This window comes from Rana temporaria, chromosome 7 (genome assembly GCF_905171775.1).
Source record: "Rana temporaria chromosome 7, aRanTem1.1, whole genome shotgun sequence".
In the NCBI taxonomy this organism is placed as follows: domain Eukaryota; kingdom Metazoa; phylum Chordata; class Amphibia; order Anura; family Ranidae; genus Rana; species Rana temporaria.
Genome location: NC_053495.1, coordinates 36,377,285 through 36,391,628, shown reverse-complemented (window position 1 = coordinate 36,391,628; position 14,344 = coordinate 36,377,285). Strand labels below are relative to the sequence as shown.

At 44.1% G+C, this 14,344-nt stretch overlaps 1 protein-coding gene across 1 annotated transcript in view; it reads left to right on the top strand.

The window, feature by feature from the left end:
* The window catches only part of TMF1 (TATA element modulatory factor 1), a 54,454-nt gene extending 40,229 nt beyond the window's left edge, over positions 1-14,225 (top strand). The window contains exons 10-17 of the mRNA XM_040359202.1: positions 1-145; positions 471-663; positions 3,320-3,389; positions 3,478-3,570; positions 8,814-8,933; positions 10,655-10,807; positions 11,666-11,791; positions 14,051-14,225. The exon at positions 1-145 is cut by the window's left edge and continues 12 nt beyond it. Coding sequence (XP_040215136.1) covers positions 1-145; positions 471-663; positions 3,320-3,389; positions 3,478-3,570; positions 8,814-8,933; positions 10,655-10,807; positions 11,666-11,791; positions 14,051-14,194 — 1,044 coding nt within the window. The 3' untranslated portion in view covers positions 14,195-14,225. The remainder of the gene's footprint in view (positions 146-470; positions 664-3,319; positions 3,390-3,477; positions 3,571-8,813; positions 8,934-10,654; positions 10,808-11,665; positions 11,792-14,050) is intronic.
* Positions 14,226-14,344: the final 119 nt, after the last annotated feature.

Sequence of the window (14,344 nt, the reverse complement as noted above, 5' to 3'; positions counted from 1 at the left end):
GGTGAAGCTCGTAACCAGGAACTGAGTCAGAGTGTCACTTCAGCCACTAGACCTTTGCTGCGGCAAATCGAGAATCTGCAAGCGACCTTGGCAGCTCAGACGGTATCCTGGGAGAAACTGGAGAAGAATCTCTCTGATCGACTTGGTAAGAAGAGCTATAACCTTGTAAATTGATGATTACATTGTGACAGTGCTCACATAACCTGTACAGAGAGCAGAACTGTGGATGAGACCCAGGAGGTCCACTCACTACAGGCTGGCTCAGTAAAAATACAGGGCGCTGGATACAAAACCAGCCACCCTGTTTATAGAGAGAGGGCAGTGATGACTGGTTTGTATTACAATAAGCTCCAGCACATAGGAAAATTGCAGGAGGATTTATGCTGGATTATAATAAAACAATTCCCGTCTCTTATTATCCCTTAACCTCTTAGACCATTTTTAATTCTAAGACACTCTCTTTGCCATAGCTGAATCCCAGACTTGGTTAGCATCAGCAGTGGAGAAGGAAAGAGCGTCTATTGAGGAGCTCCTGTCCATAAAGACACAAATATCTGCTATGGAATCTCAGAACAGTCTTCTGCGACAAGAAAAGGGCCGCTTGCAGGCTCAGCTAGAGGTGGAGAAGTCCAGGCTATCAAAGATGGAGGAAGAGCACAGTAGGTAGGTACAGAGTCCTGTTTCTAAAGTTTGATGTTGGCTGCCGCCAAAAGGAACCGGTAGGATTTCATGCTCCATTTCTATAGTGCAGGTTAATGAATGAAAGCGGAAAGTGACTGTTATGAGAAATATGAAGGTGGCAAATGCTTGTTCCCATGCTTTGACTTTTTAGCTTTTTGAGTTACTGACCTGAACCTGGAAGTTGAAGGAGAAGTAATTCTCACATTTCTCTGACTTTCATTCGCCACTAAAAGCTCTGACACACCATAACATACACTGGGGGCGGGGGGCGTCTCCTGCAGCGAACAAGTGTGGATCGATCTCCTGCAGCGAACAAGTGTGAAATCTTCCTGGAGCTGATCGCCCGGCCAAGCTGAGTGTTCAGGGAAGAAGGGCCTTAGTCAGGGAGGTGACCAAGGACCCGGTGGTCACTCTGACAGAGCTCCAGCATGGAAAGAGGAGAATCTTCCGGGAGAACAACCATCTTTACAGCACTAGGCCTGTATGGTAGAGTGGCCAGACAGACGCCACTGCTCAGTAAAAGGCACATGACAGCCCACCTGGAGTTTGCCAATAGGCACCTGAAGGACTCTCAGACCATCTCTGATTTTACTCTTTGACCTTAATGGCAAGCACCATGTCTGGAGGAAAGCAGGCACCGCTTTTCACCTGGGCAATACCATTCCTGCAGTGAAGCATGGTGGTGGCAGCATCATGCTGTGGGGATGTTTTTCAGTGGCAGGAACTGGGAGACTAGTCAGGATCGAGGGAAAGATGAATGCAGCAATGTACAGAGACTTCCTTAACAACAACCTTCTCCTGAGCCCTCTGGGCCTCAGACTGGGGTGAAGGTTCATCTTCCAACAGGGCAACGACCCTAAGCACACAGCCAAGATAACAAAGGAGTATTGAGCAAAGGCTGTGAATACTTATGTACATGGGATTTGTTTTTCTTTTTAATAAATTTGCAAATATTTCAAACAAACTTTTTTCATGATGTCATTATGGGGTATTGTTTTGAGAAAGATAATGAATTTAATACATTTTGGAATAAGGCTGTAACATAACAAAATGTGGAAAAAGTTAAGCTCTGTGAATACTTCCCGAATGCACTGTAAATTTGCATTTTAAAAAACTTGGTTATTGGCTATTAGACCTCATGCACATAGGACGTTTTGCAAACTCTCCCAGAAGCTTTTTCACCTGGCAGCAGAGATTTGTCAGAAAAAAAGCCTGACGCTTGAAGGGGCCAAAACTTTTACAAGCATATAGACGCGTTTACAAAGCTTGGGCGTGAATTTATTTAATTGTCCATAATATATTTTGGCTCAAACAAATGGCCATCTATGGCCTTTACAGCAAAGAGCATTGGAAGGGCGACGCATGTCTAACCAAACCAAATAAATTTCCAAGCTCGACTTTCCAACAAGCCTGCGACCAACCGAATTATCCTGTCTTATCATGCATTAAAAACCAGGGTTTAGTCTGCACACATTTGCAAATACATGCGTAAGCTACAGGCCCCATCAAGGCACCCCATTTTCTATAGTCCTAGCTCTAAAATTTGAGAGCCTCCACAATGGAAGCATATGCATTATAATGGATAGGCAGAGGGCAGGTGAGCCTGGAAGGAGTCCACCCCTCCTTAAAGGCACATGGGCGCACTGCAGACTAAACCCCTGTTTTTAATGCATATTGTTAGACAAGATCATTTTGGTTGGTTGCAGGCTGGTCAGTAAGTTGAGCTTGGAAATGTCTTTTGGTTTTGTTTGACATGTGTAGTCCTTCATGTGCTCCTTGCTGTACAGGGCCATTATAGGCGGAGGCAGTGGCCATTTGTTTGTACTTAAAATACTGGTGAGGCAACGCATTGGACACCTTTGCTGCAATAATGCTGGGTGTCCAGTGTGCCCCTGTGCCTTTTTAAGAAAGGGTAGGCTCACCTGCCCTATGCCTATCCATTATAATGCTTGTGCCTTCACATTGTGGAGGCGCTCAAATTTTTAGGACTACAAAAGAGTTGGGACTATACAAAATGGGGTGTAGCTTGCCCATGTATTTGCAAATGTGTGCAGACTAAACCCCTGTCTTTAACGCATACTGTTAGACAGGATAATTCAGTTGGTGGCAGGCTGGTCTGTAAGTTGAGCTTGGAAATTTCTTTGGTTTGGCGTAATCTATTTTGGCCATTGATATGAATTAACGCTCAACTGCTAAACACGTCTAGCGTTAATGGGTGTTTAGCAGCGTCCGTCGTTTTCTTCTGCCAAAATGCTGTTTTTTTTTCTGCCTCTATAAGCCCCTGCCACTAAACGCTGCTAAGTCTATGCGTGCCTGGACACGCAGGGGAGTTTAGAAGCGGGGGGGGGGAAACTCCAGAGGCCCCTAGAAGCATGTCCAGTGTGCGCATGTGGCCTTAAAGTAAACAAACCATTCCATGCATGTCTCTATTGCTTTTGCCGAGATCAAGACACTTTTTTGCGAGACACTTCCTTGTATCAAACACTAGATGGCAGTCATAGAACACGTTTTGCACAGCTATTCCATGGACGGCATGCTTATATTCTTACTTTTGGTCAATACTTGCACACCAAAAACCTCTATAGGGACTGCAAGAATGCACATCACCTCTTACCATAAACTGTTTTATATTCTACAGAAACCAAGTGGAGCTTGAAAATCTAAAGATGGAGTACAAGAAAATGGTTGAAGAAGCCAGAAAAGAAAAGGTTTGATTTGTAATTTGTTATTTAGGTCTTGTTTCATCCTCTGCTTCTTTCCTGTCGTGTATTTCATACAGAGGAGTTTGCCTTTCAGAATCTGCTGGCCAGTCAGTTGGAGATGGAGAAGATGAGGGTGGAGCAGGAGAAGAAGAAGGTCTTGTTGGCACAGGAAGCTGTGAAAGAGAAGGTAGTGTGTGTGTGTGTCACAAAACAAACATCCAATAACTTTTGTCCCCAGAGGTCATTGATGCTTAGATGCCCAGGCAAAATTGAGCCGCGTCCATTCATTTGACAATCACTCTATAACTAAATTGCACACTTAAATACATTTTAATATAAGGCTTTTATTTGGTATACTGTTTATCACCTTCCCACCCTGCGTATAGTACAATGTCGGCTGGGCGGGAGCACTGTTCTGGAAGGATGTCATATGACGTCCTCCCAGAATGTGGCCCTTGCGCGGCACTATTTGTCACCAGCTGTGTCCACTGGATACATCGGGCAACTGATCACTGTACTGGCCCACTGCCAGTACCATATAATCGCTGTGACCATTTACCACAGATCACATGACTATTGTAAACAATGGAGGACTTTCTTTCATGCCATCCATTGTATACAATTACATTTTTTTATAAAAAATGATAATGTTTGTTTGCGCTGCTAAGAATAAAAATAAGCATAAAAAATAATTCCTATAAATATACAAACATGATTCAGTGTTTAAATCATAACATGGAAATGTGTAACCGTGATCCTACTCCTAACAAAAACTCTACGTGCAATAACACTTGTACTAAAAATATAAACATAAATATTATTATGTGTTATTTGTGCATTGTTGGTTCACTTCCCTTTTTACTTAAATTTCCCTTCTAATTTTTTTTTTTTCTTTGTTTTCTTTGTCTGAGTTTCTCACTTCCTGTTCCTCCTCAGTAAGCTGTTCTGACTGACTTTCCACCGCTCGGATAATGGCGGCAAGCTTACTGAGGAGAAACAGGAAGTGAGAAATTCAGACAAAGAAAAAAAACATTAAGAAGGGAAATCAGAGCTGCGGTGGCTCAACGCGATTGGCACTGCGCTGACAAGCCATTCACCTCTGCAGCTAGGGGTTCGGATCCCGGTCTCGGCTACATCTGAATTCAGTTTGGTGGTCTCAGCCCGGCTCCCGGTGGGTGTGCTATGCAAGGTAAGCCTGCGCTTAGTACGCCCACCCCCCTCCCACAAAAAACACCACACTTACACGCACTCGAAATTGGGTTAACATGCACGCACTTTGACCATGCGGTCTCTAAAAAGAGAGGCGAAGGACTAACGGGGCTGGTTAAGCGGGCTAGATCCTCTCACTCCCTTATAGGGAGTCCCTCTGCCCCGTTGGGCTTCAAAGCGGAGCAGGTAGGGCGGGCTGTGTGGGAGGACCCCCTCACACACCCGCCATTGCCACCCAGGGCATGGAGAAAGGTGGCAGATTGCCTCTGGGGGAGGCCTGCCTACTCCCAACTCCTGCAGTCCGGCTCCTCTCTCGAGTACATGCACAAAATACACTTTAAAAATAAAAAGAAGGGAAATCGAAGGAAAAGGTAAGTGAATCTTACAACCCCTTTAATATTTAATAAAATTTAGTGATAGTAAAGCTAATAATTAATGAAGTATTAAACTCAGGAGAACAATAAATGTTGCAAAAGGACAACAAATCCGCCAAAATAAAATATTAGTCCCCAAAAGTCCAAATGCAAGTGATTCAGTAGGTGTCTGTATTAAAACAAAGTGTCCCTCCACCAGCTAGATTGGTCGCTGACCTTGAAAGTGGACCCATATACAAGTACAGACAATGATGTTTTTGAGGTGTAAGGCCCCTTTCACACGGGCGGACCGTTCAGGTCCGCCTGTCAGTTTTTTCGGCAGACCTGAACGGGCGCTCCATGCTTGTCTATGGAGCGTCGGATGCAGGGGTCAAGTCCTGGGGAAAAAAGTGTGGGAACTCCCACCCAAGATCCATTCCCCCACCAAAAAAAATAAATGATAAGCTCATATGCATAATTACTAAACCACATGTTCTTTCTAAATCCCGCGATAACTTGCGGCAGACCTCCGCAATGTCTCCTGGGAACAATGATAAAAGCTCCCAGGAGACATTGCGGCATCGAGGAAGTGACGGAATACCCGCACACTACCCGATGAATCCATATACAGGAAGCGGCCAGTAACATAAAGGATTACTAAGGTTCGCCTGCCCCTGACAGTGACTCGAGCTGGGCATCGCCGCTTAGTGAAGGATTGGCTCGGGCGGCTCGGCTGCTCCAGTCCTGCAAAGGGAACTGCGTTCCTGCTGTGAAAAAAGTGCAGGAACTCCGTTCCCGCGGGACTTGAGCCCTGGTCGGATGTCAGCGGTGACCATGTCCCCTGACATCCGATCCACTAAAATCGGACGTATGGCGATACGTCGCCATCTGTCCTGGCGGTTCGGATTGGGTGAGATCTGATGAAAACTGACATGCTGTCCGTTTTCATCCGAACTCTCCATAGACGAGCAGCGGCGCTCGACAAGCCCCTCCCCGCTCAGTGAGCAGAGAGGGACCTGTCACCCGCCGGCTTCTTAGCGGAGATCAACGAAGAGGCCTTAAACGATAACAGTTAGTACATAATCGGAAACTCTAGGGCCCGGATTCACAAAGCACTTACGCCGATGTATCTCTAGACACGCCGCGTAAGTGTAAGTATGCGCCGTCGTATCTATGCGCTGTGCCCATAAACTGAGATACGCCTGAAAATAGGCTTCATCCGACCGACGCAACTTTCCTACGCCATCGTATGGTGGGCGCATATTTTACGCTGGGCGCATTTGCCACTCCCATTGATTTTCTATGCATATATGCAAATGAGGGAGATACGCCGATTCACGAACGTACTTGCGCCCGGCGCATAATATACGCGGTTTGCGTAAGTCATGCGTCCGGCGTAAAGTTATTCCCCATATAGGAGGAGCAACTCATGCAAAGGTATGGACCAGGGAACACAAGCGTCGTATCTTTTGTCGTTTACGTTGTACGTGAATATGACTAGGCGTAGGTTACATTCACCTTGTAGGCAGTGATTCGACGTATCTTAGGCAGTTGTTTCAACGTGATTCTGAGCATGCGCACTGGAATGCGTCCACGGGATGGCGCATGCGCCGTTCATTTTAAGTACTTCTATGACGCTTGGCCCATCATTTACATGGGTCACGCCTCATTAGCATGGCTCACGCCCACTTCCACCTACGTTGGCTTACGCCGAGGAAACCCAGTGTATCTTTTTTTTTTTTTATGTTTTTATTGATTTTCTGCAGGTACAACCAACAAATAGTAAAGTACATTAATTGTTACAGTATCACATTGGAATGACACAAAGTTCAAACAGTCCTTACCAATAAAAACCCAGTGTATCTTTAACAGCGAGTGGGAGCAAGTGCTTTGTGAATCCAGTGCTTGCCTCTGTGCGCTGCGCCGGCGTAGCGTAAAAGAAATACGCTACGGCAGCATAAATATGCGCTGATGTATGTGAATCCGGGCCTAGATCTTCATCTAAGTACATATAAAATAAACAGGGGCTGTTTAGATGTCAAAAACATATGCATATTACAATCTTGCGATCCACCCAACCCTGCTAGACCACACGGCACTAACAGGGTGGCAACACTTTTCAGAATTTGTAATTCTGAGTATTGAACAAGGTATATTAAACTTGCTGCAATGCCAAATACCAATGTGGGTCACTAGTATGCAGCAGTTCTCAGCACAGGGTTTTGGCACTGGAAAAAAGTGTTGCCCAACATACACTGACTAATTAACCTGATCTCTCAAGGGGACACCTTACTGGGGAGGATGACATGGAGGTGTATGTTGCTGACCTACCTTCTACTAATGCTAATTGTGTGGATCCTAATGATAATCCAGTGGCCTCGGTACTTCCAGGCACAGACCCAGAGCAAGCATGCCAGTCAGGAGTTCTGACTTCTACTGTGACTTTCTAGTCCGCATTCTCCAAATCTGCCACTTGGAAAGGACTGAAGCCAAATGCCCTGTACACGCGAGCGAAATTTCCGTCGGGGGGGAAAAAAAGTTGGATGGTTTTTCCGACGGAATTTCGCTCAAGCTTGGCTTGCATACACACAAATACACACAGTCTCTCAAGTTCTCTGAACTTTCAAGCGTTAAGAACGCGGTGATGTACAACACTACGACGAGGCGAGAAAAATAAGTTCAATGCTTCCGAGCAAGCGTGTTTCATTTCCTGTCCAAATTGCATACAGACGATCGGAATTTACGATAGGATTTTTTTCTGGCGGAAAAATAGAGAACCTGCTCTTAATCTTTTGCTGGCGGAAATTCCGACAGAAAAAGTCTGATGGAGCCTACACAGGGTCGGAATTTCTGACCAAAAGCTCACATCAGACTTTTGCTGGCAGAAATTCTGCTTATGTGTATGGGGCAAAAGACAGTGGGGCAGATTCACATAGAATCCGCGTTGGCGTAGTGTAAGCCATTTACACTACGCCGCCACAACTTCCTGGAGCAAGTGCCGTATTCGCAAAGCACTTGCTCCGTAATTTGCGGCGGCGTAGTGTAAATGGCCCGGCGTATGGCCGCGTAATTCAAAGGGGGCGGCTTGTATTTAAATTAATCGCGCCCCCGCGCCGATCGAACTGCGCATGCGCCGGCCGTAAAAATAGCCCAGTGCGCATGCTCCAGCTCACGACGGAAAACGTCAATGACGCCGACGTGAGCATCATTGACGTAAAGTCGTATTCGCAAACGACTTAGTAAAACGACGGAAAAAGACGACGCTGACCCGACGCCATACTTAACATGGCATACGGCGGACTGGCGTAAGGTTACCCCTCATATAGCAGGGGTAACCTTACGCTTACGGAAACGACAACGAGGCGGCGCAAAATCGTTCGGGAATCGGCGTATCAGGCTCATTTGCATAGTCAAATGAGAACTGAACGTAAACGCCACCTAGCGGCCAGCGTCGAATTACATCTAAGATCCGACGGTGTAAGTGACTTACACCTGTCGGATCTACGCCGTATCTATGCGTAAATGATTCTAGGAATCAGACACATAGATACCCGGGGCCAAAAACAGAGATACGACGGTGTTTCCTGAGATACACCGTCGTATCTCTTCTGAGAATCTGGCCCAGTGTTCTTAGGAGGTCAATGACGGCCCCTATAATTTTTCAATGTAGGTTTACTTTAGTTCAAAAATGACTTCTCATAGTGATTACATCCTATGTGATAATAGAGCTTGAGATGCCACTTTTAGCAGCACACCGTAAATGTGCGTGATGAATTAGGGCCAGTGTCTTCCACTATGTGTTTGATAAAAAAAAATATATATATATATATTTTTTTTTAACAGACTTTTTTTTATTTTTTTATTAAAGGAACGTAAATCCTATGGATTGCCTTCAACAGATCCCGGCACTTCCACGCCTACACTGTCCAGATCCAGCTCTGTTAGTGGGGCGGATCTGACTGGTCTGCAGACATCTCTTCTGGCACAGGTAAGCAGAGCTGAATCATGCTTTCTTGTTTTTTGTTCTGCCTAATCTGTTCTGTATAAATCCCAATTAAAGTCTAAGACCTTTCTTTGTATAGTTCTGCATTCCACGTGTTTTTTTTTGCTTGGAAATTCTTTTAAAACCCTTTCTCTTAATTAACAAAAATAAAGGCAATACAGCACTACTCCAAACCAATAAAGGTGAGCATAAAGTATTAGTGCAAAACACCCTATATAAAATGATTACGTAAGTTGGGCAAAAAAACACAAAAATAGTATCCGTGTAAATACAATGTGTAAAAAACACAACACAAGAACTCCCCAGTTAGACCAAACAAATTCAAAATATATAAATCCCCCCCCCCCCCCCAGGGGTTAAATATGCTGCAAACCAGTGTATGCGATATGTGCAAAAATATTAAGCTTTTAGACACTTTTTTTTTTTTTAACATTGAAGTCAATGAGAGCATGCTTCAAATCATTAAAACATTCTCCCGCTACCAAAAGTTTCAGCTCCTTCATACTTTCACCTACAGACACGAAAACAACTTTAAAATGTTCACAAAATATCCAGCTATCCGGCTATATCTTTTCAGTTTGATATCTTTTACAGTTTTTGTGAAAAAGCAGTTTAAGTTTAGTGATTTTTTTTCAGAAAATTTTATCGATTATACAGTGTTCCTATGGGGCCGGGTCAGAGTGGAGTTAGAGCAGAGAGCTTTAAAAAAAAAAAAAATATCTTTATAGAGGGGGAACAAATTGCTCTCACGCCCACAAGATCTACTTGTCATACACAATTTATATATCAAAACGTAGGTATTTTTGTCTGGTTTCAGGCAATGTGCCCAGTTTTGTGATATGCATTTGACTTTAGGCTGGATGAGCTTCCAAATGACAAGTGTTCCACATTTTCTTCCATTGACTGTCATGTAAAAAAAAAAATCAGATTTCCCAGTGAAACGCACAGAAAACCTCCTTTTTTTTTCTTTTTTTTTTTTTTTTAAATTGCTGACATGCCCACATTTTTAAGTTTATCAACATAAATTTTATACTGATACGTTCACAAAGGCCGTATGTCTCTTAACGGTGAAGTCGCTGTTTCGATAGCATGTACGGTTGTGGATTTATTAAGATTTGTGTGAAGGCTTCTCTCTCATTCATTTAGGTGTGGGGATTAAAGGGGTTGTAAAGGTAATTTTTTTCCCTAAATAGCTTCCTTTACCTCAGTGCAGTCCTCCTTCACTCACCTGATGTGGAGAAAACCTCTTGAGGGGGGAGGGGGCGACCAGACAAGTCAGGACACTCTCTACTTTGCAGATGGAGAAAGGAGCTGCCCCCTTCCCCTCTCAAGAGGCTTTCTCCACACCAGGGAGAAAGCCTTGCATTACTGTGTGTGAGGAAGAACCGGAAGTGAGGATTTCTCAGAAGAAATAATGACATTTAAAAGCAAAATCAAAGGTTGAGGTAAGTGAAGGAGGACTGCACTAAGGTAAAGGAAGCTATTTAGGGAAAAATTGTTTTACCTTTACAACCCTTTTTAATAATCAAAAGAGGCTTTATAAGTACTGAAGGAACACTACTTGTATGTCCTAAAGATAGTGTAGTGGTTGTGGTGAATGGCTTTGGTGTGGGCTTAGCAATTCAGCTATTTAGCATTCCCACGCATTTTCTGCAGGAAATGCATTTTCTAGTCTCTGTTCATGTTTTCTTTTTGCATAAACCCAGGATGAGGCTCATGATCACCTCTATGGATCCATGACAATGTCCATCAGTGGTACAAACCTCTATGAAGCTGTGAGGATGGGAGCCGGCTCCAGCGTCATTGAAAATTTACAGTCTCAACTAAAACTGCGGGAAGGGGAGCTTGTCCAGCTTCAGGTAACAGATTTTCCAGGACTTTAAGAAAATATGTCTATGTAGAAAAAAAATCTAATAAAATCACCGGTAATGTTTGTTGGAAACTTGAATGTGTTTAGACAATGTTTTTTAGTTAACCCCCTTCCGGACCACCAACTGCAAAAATACTGCCGGGTCTGGGACGCGCGCGCTGCTGGCGACCGGCTCCTGCTAAGATCACACACAATGGGAGCCCAGCGGCAGGTACCGCGGACTTGATTACATAGGCGGATTGTCATCCTGCCTGTGTCCTATGTAAACAAGGCAGATCGTTTTTTTTTGTCAAAAGGGAAGGCATTGATCCTGTGTTTTCGCTAAGCAGGAACACGGATCTTTACCTTCCCCTTGTCAAAGCACCTCCCCCACAGTAAGCAAGCACAGTCTAATCCTTTGATTGCCTCTGTTAACTCCTTCCCAGCCAGTGTCATCAGTACAGTGACGGCACATATTTTTGGGCTCTGATCACTGTATTAGTGTCTGGTCCCCAATAAATGTCAAAAGTGTCAGGTGTCCAATTTGTCCACCGAAAACAATAAAATAAATACAAAAAAATCAGTCTTTTATTGCTTGCAGAGACTCTAGTGAAAAGATTGAATGGAGTTTACTCATCCCTTGTTATAGACGGGCTTTCCCACTAAGTCCTGGTTCACACCTATGCATTTTTAGTGCATTTTCAGTTTTGCAGAAACACACTACAGTCCATTTAACATGGTTTCCTATGGGTCACGTTCACATCTGTGCATTTTATGGAAAAGGCCAGGGAATTTTTTTCAGTTTTTTTGTGTGACCTTACTGTGGTTCAACAACAATGGCGGCTTACTGTAATGTTTTCACTTCCAGTTTGAAATCGGAAACTTGGAAAAAACTCGTTCAATACTTGCTGAAGAAGTTGTTAAGTTGAACAGTTTAAATGAGGAGCTGGAAGAAAAGGTGAAAGAGATTCCAAAACTGCAGGCTCAGATGAAGGTAGGTAGACAAGGATTGTGAGTAACATATTAATAAGTGTTCTGATTGAGGGGTCGTCCATTCTGACCTGCAGATGAGTTGTTTCTGTATTATGTAGCAAGGGTCTCCTATCCCACGTCTTCATTTTCCCTTGGGCATAAACCCTTACCTTACATTTCAGTACCACACTCCCTGTATGTCTGGGGTGAATTCTAAGCATTGTTCACAAGCAGGTTACCAGATGTGGTAGATGCATTAGTTTTCTTTTATTTTAGGCCCCTTTCACACTGTGGCAGGATGTGCGGTGGCGGTACAGCGCTGTTATTTTTAGCGGCGCTATACCGTCGGAATTGCGGCGATATTCAAGCCGCGTGCCGCCGAAAAAGGGTTAATGCCAGCGGTGTCCTATTGTTTTCAATGGGAAGGAGTGGTATACACACTGCTCCTCTTACCGCTCCAAAGATGCTGCTTGCAGATTTATTTTTTCTCCCGCAAGCGCATCACCCCTTAGGCTGCATTCGTGGCAAACCTGCCCGCGATTTAAAAAGCTTTAGTGTGAATGCAGCCTAAAGCCTCGTACACACGACCGGTTTTCCCGTCAGGAAAACTGCCATGAGAGCTTTTGGTCGGGAATCCCGGCCGTGTGTATGCTCCATCGCAGTTTTCCCCGAAAAGAAAAACTGCCGGGGAAAAAAAAAAAAAGAACCAGCTCTTCTTCTTCTTTTTTTTTTTTTTCTGCCGGGATTCCCGACGTTCTTTTTCCTGGCAGTTTTCCTGTGTGAAGTTTTTCCCCTCGGGATTGACGGCAGGCTTTTTACCGCCGGGAATCCCGTACATGTGTACTAGGCATTAGATGTGGTGTCTGATTTTCATTACATTTTGTGCAAGTACAGAAAATAACCTGTGGTTGCAGGAAAGAAATGTGCTTTGTGTATGGCCGGCCTAAGTGTAGTTTCTGTCTGCTGCTTTGTTCCTCTGCTATCAGCATAGAGTCACTTCTGATAAGTTTTCCTGACCTCAAGAAAAAAATGGTGACGGGGAGAGCACAGCCTGTGATTGACCGCCTCAGCTCTGTTTCTGTGTGTGTGTGAAGGGGGTGTGTCCCTTCCCTCCAATCGGCTCTCGGGGTGCTCCAAACCAATGTAATTTCAGCTCGCTCACCCTGCTTTTTAGAGCTGAGAGATACTGTGTAAAACCTGCACTTTGAATAGATGTAGGGAACAGACTGCTGCAGATAAACAGATCCAAGTTATGTAGGGAGTATTTGTTTCAGCTCTGTATCACCTGAGGCAAGTCACTTCACTGGGTGTATATAAAAGGGTTTATAACCGCTTTAACTGACCTTCTGTATACTTGCATGTTTTCAGGCCACTCTACCCTGATCTACCCTGTGTGCAGGCTGCCGAAGAGAGGAGAGAGCTCTTGACAATGGCTGGAATGCTTAGGAGTGGTGATGTAGCCCATAAGATTACTATGGCACATCCGCCGTTGGCACTCTCTCTTCTTCCCTGAAGCTGCCACTAGCTGACACGGGGGAGCCGGATCACGTGACTGGACCAGAGTGGCCTGAAAATCGGTATACGGATCTTTACAGAAACATACAGATCTATACAGATCTTTCTTCCGCAGCTTAGGTAGTATAGGTGTTTGGGAGGTGGGAGGGAGCAGTTTTAGGATTATCTGGCTATACCTTGGAATAATACTTAAAGCGGAGTTCCGGCCACAATTTCACTTTTTATATATAAATACTCCTGTAATACACAAGCTTAATGTAGTCTAGTAAAGTTAGTCTGTAAACTAAGGTCCGTTTTGTTAGGTTGTTACAGCATTTAGACACTTTATAAAATAGAAATTGACTGGGGCCATCTTAAGTGTGGGCATCATGAAGCCAGACTGTATGACTTCCTGGATTTCAGCCTTGCAGATCTCGAACATGCTCAGTGCTGCACAAGCAGTGTCAGATCAGGTTTCAGCTCCTGTGCTGTCCAAGTCGCATGATTCTTTGAGACTGGGGAGTGCACAGACTCCTGGAAAGTTACACCCACTACATTCCCAGGAGTCTGTGCGGTGTAGGTTAGGAAGCATTAAGCACCTAGGTGCAGGAAGTGGGAAGATTAACTATTCTGCCTAGCAACAACACTTTGAAGGCATCTAAAAAAAAAAAAAATTTTTCGTAAAGGACTAATGACATTTTTTTAAAACTACTGATGTAATGTTATATTTATGGGTGGAACTCCACTTTAAAGTGCCAGCACAGTAATCTTATGTCTTTTGTTACAGGACTTGGACCAGAGATACAACACCATACTGCAGATGTACGGCGAGAAGGCCGAGGAGGCAGAGGAACTTCGCCTGGATTTAGAGGATGTAAAAAATATGTATAAGACTCAAATCGATGAACTTTTACAGCAAAGGATGAATTGATTTTTTTGAAAATTAAAACTAACAAAAAATCCACGTTGGTAGGCTGACAAAAAATGTAACTGGGAATATGTTTAATATGTAATTACCTTGTAAAAAGAATTAGTGTACATTAGGAAAGTTTTATTCTCCGCATGTTTATATTGACCTTCT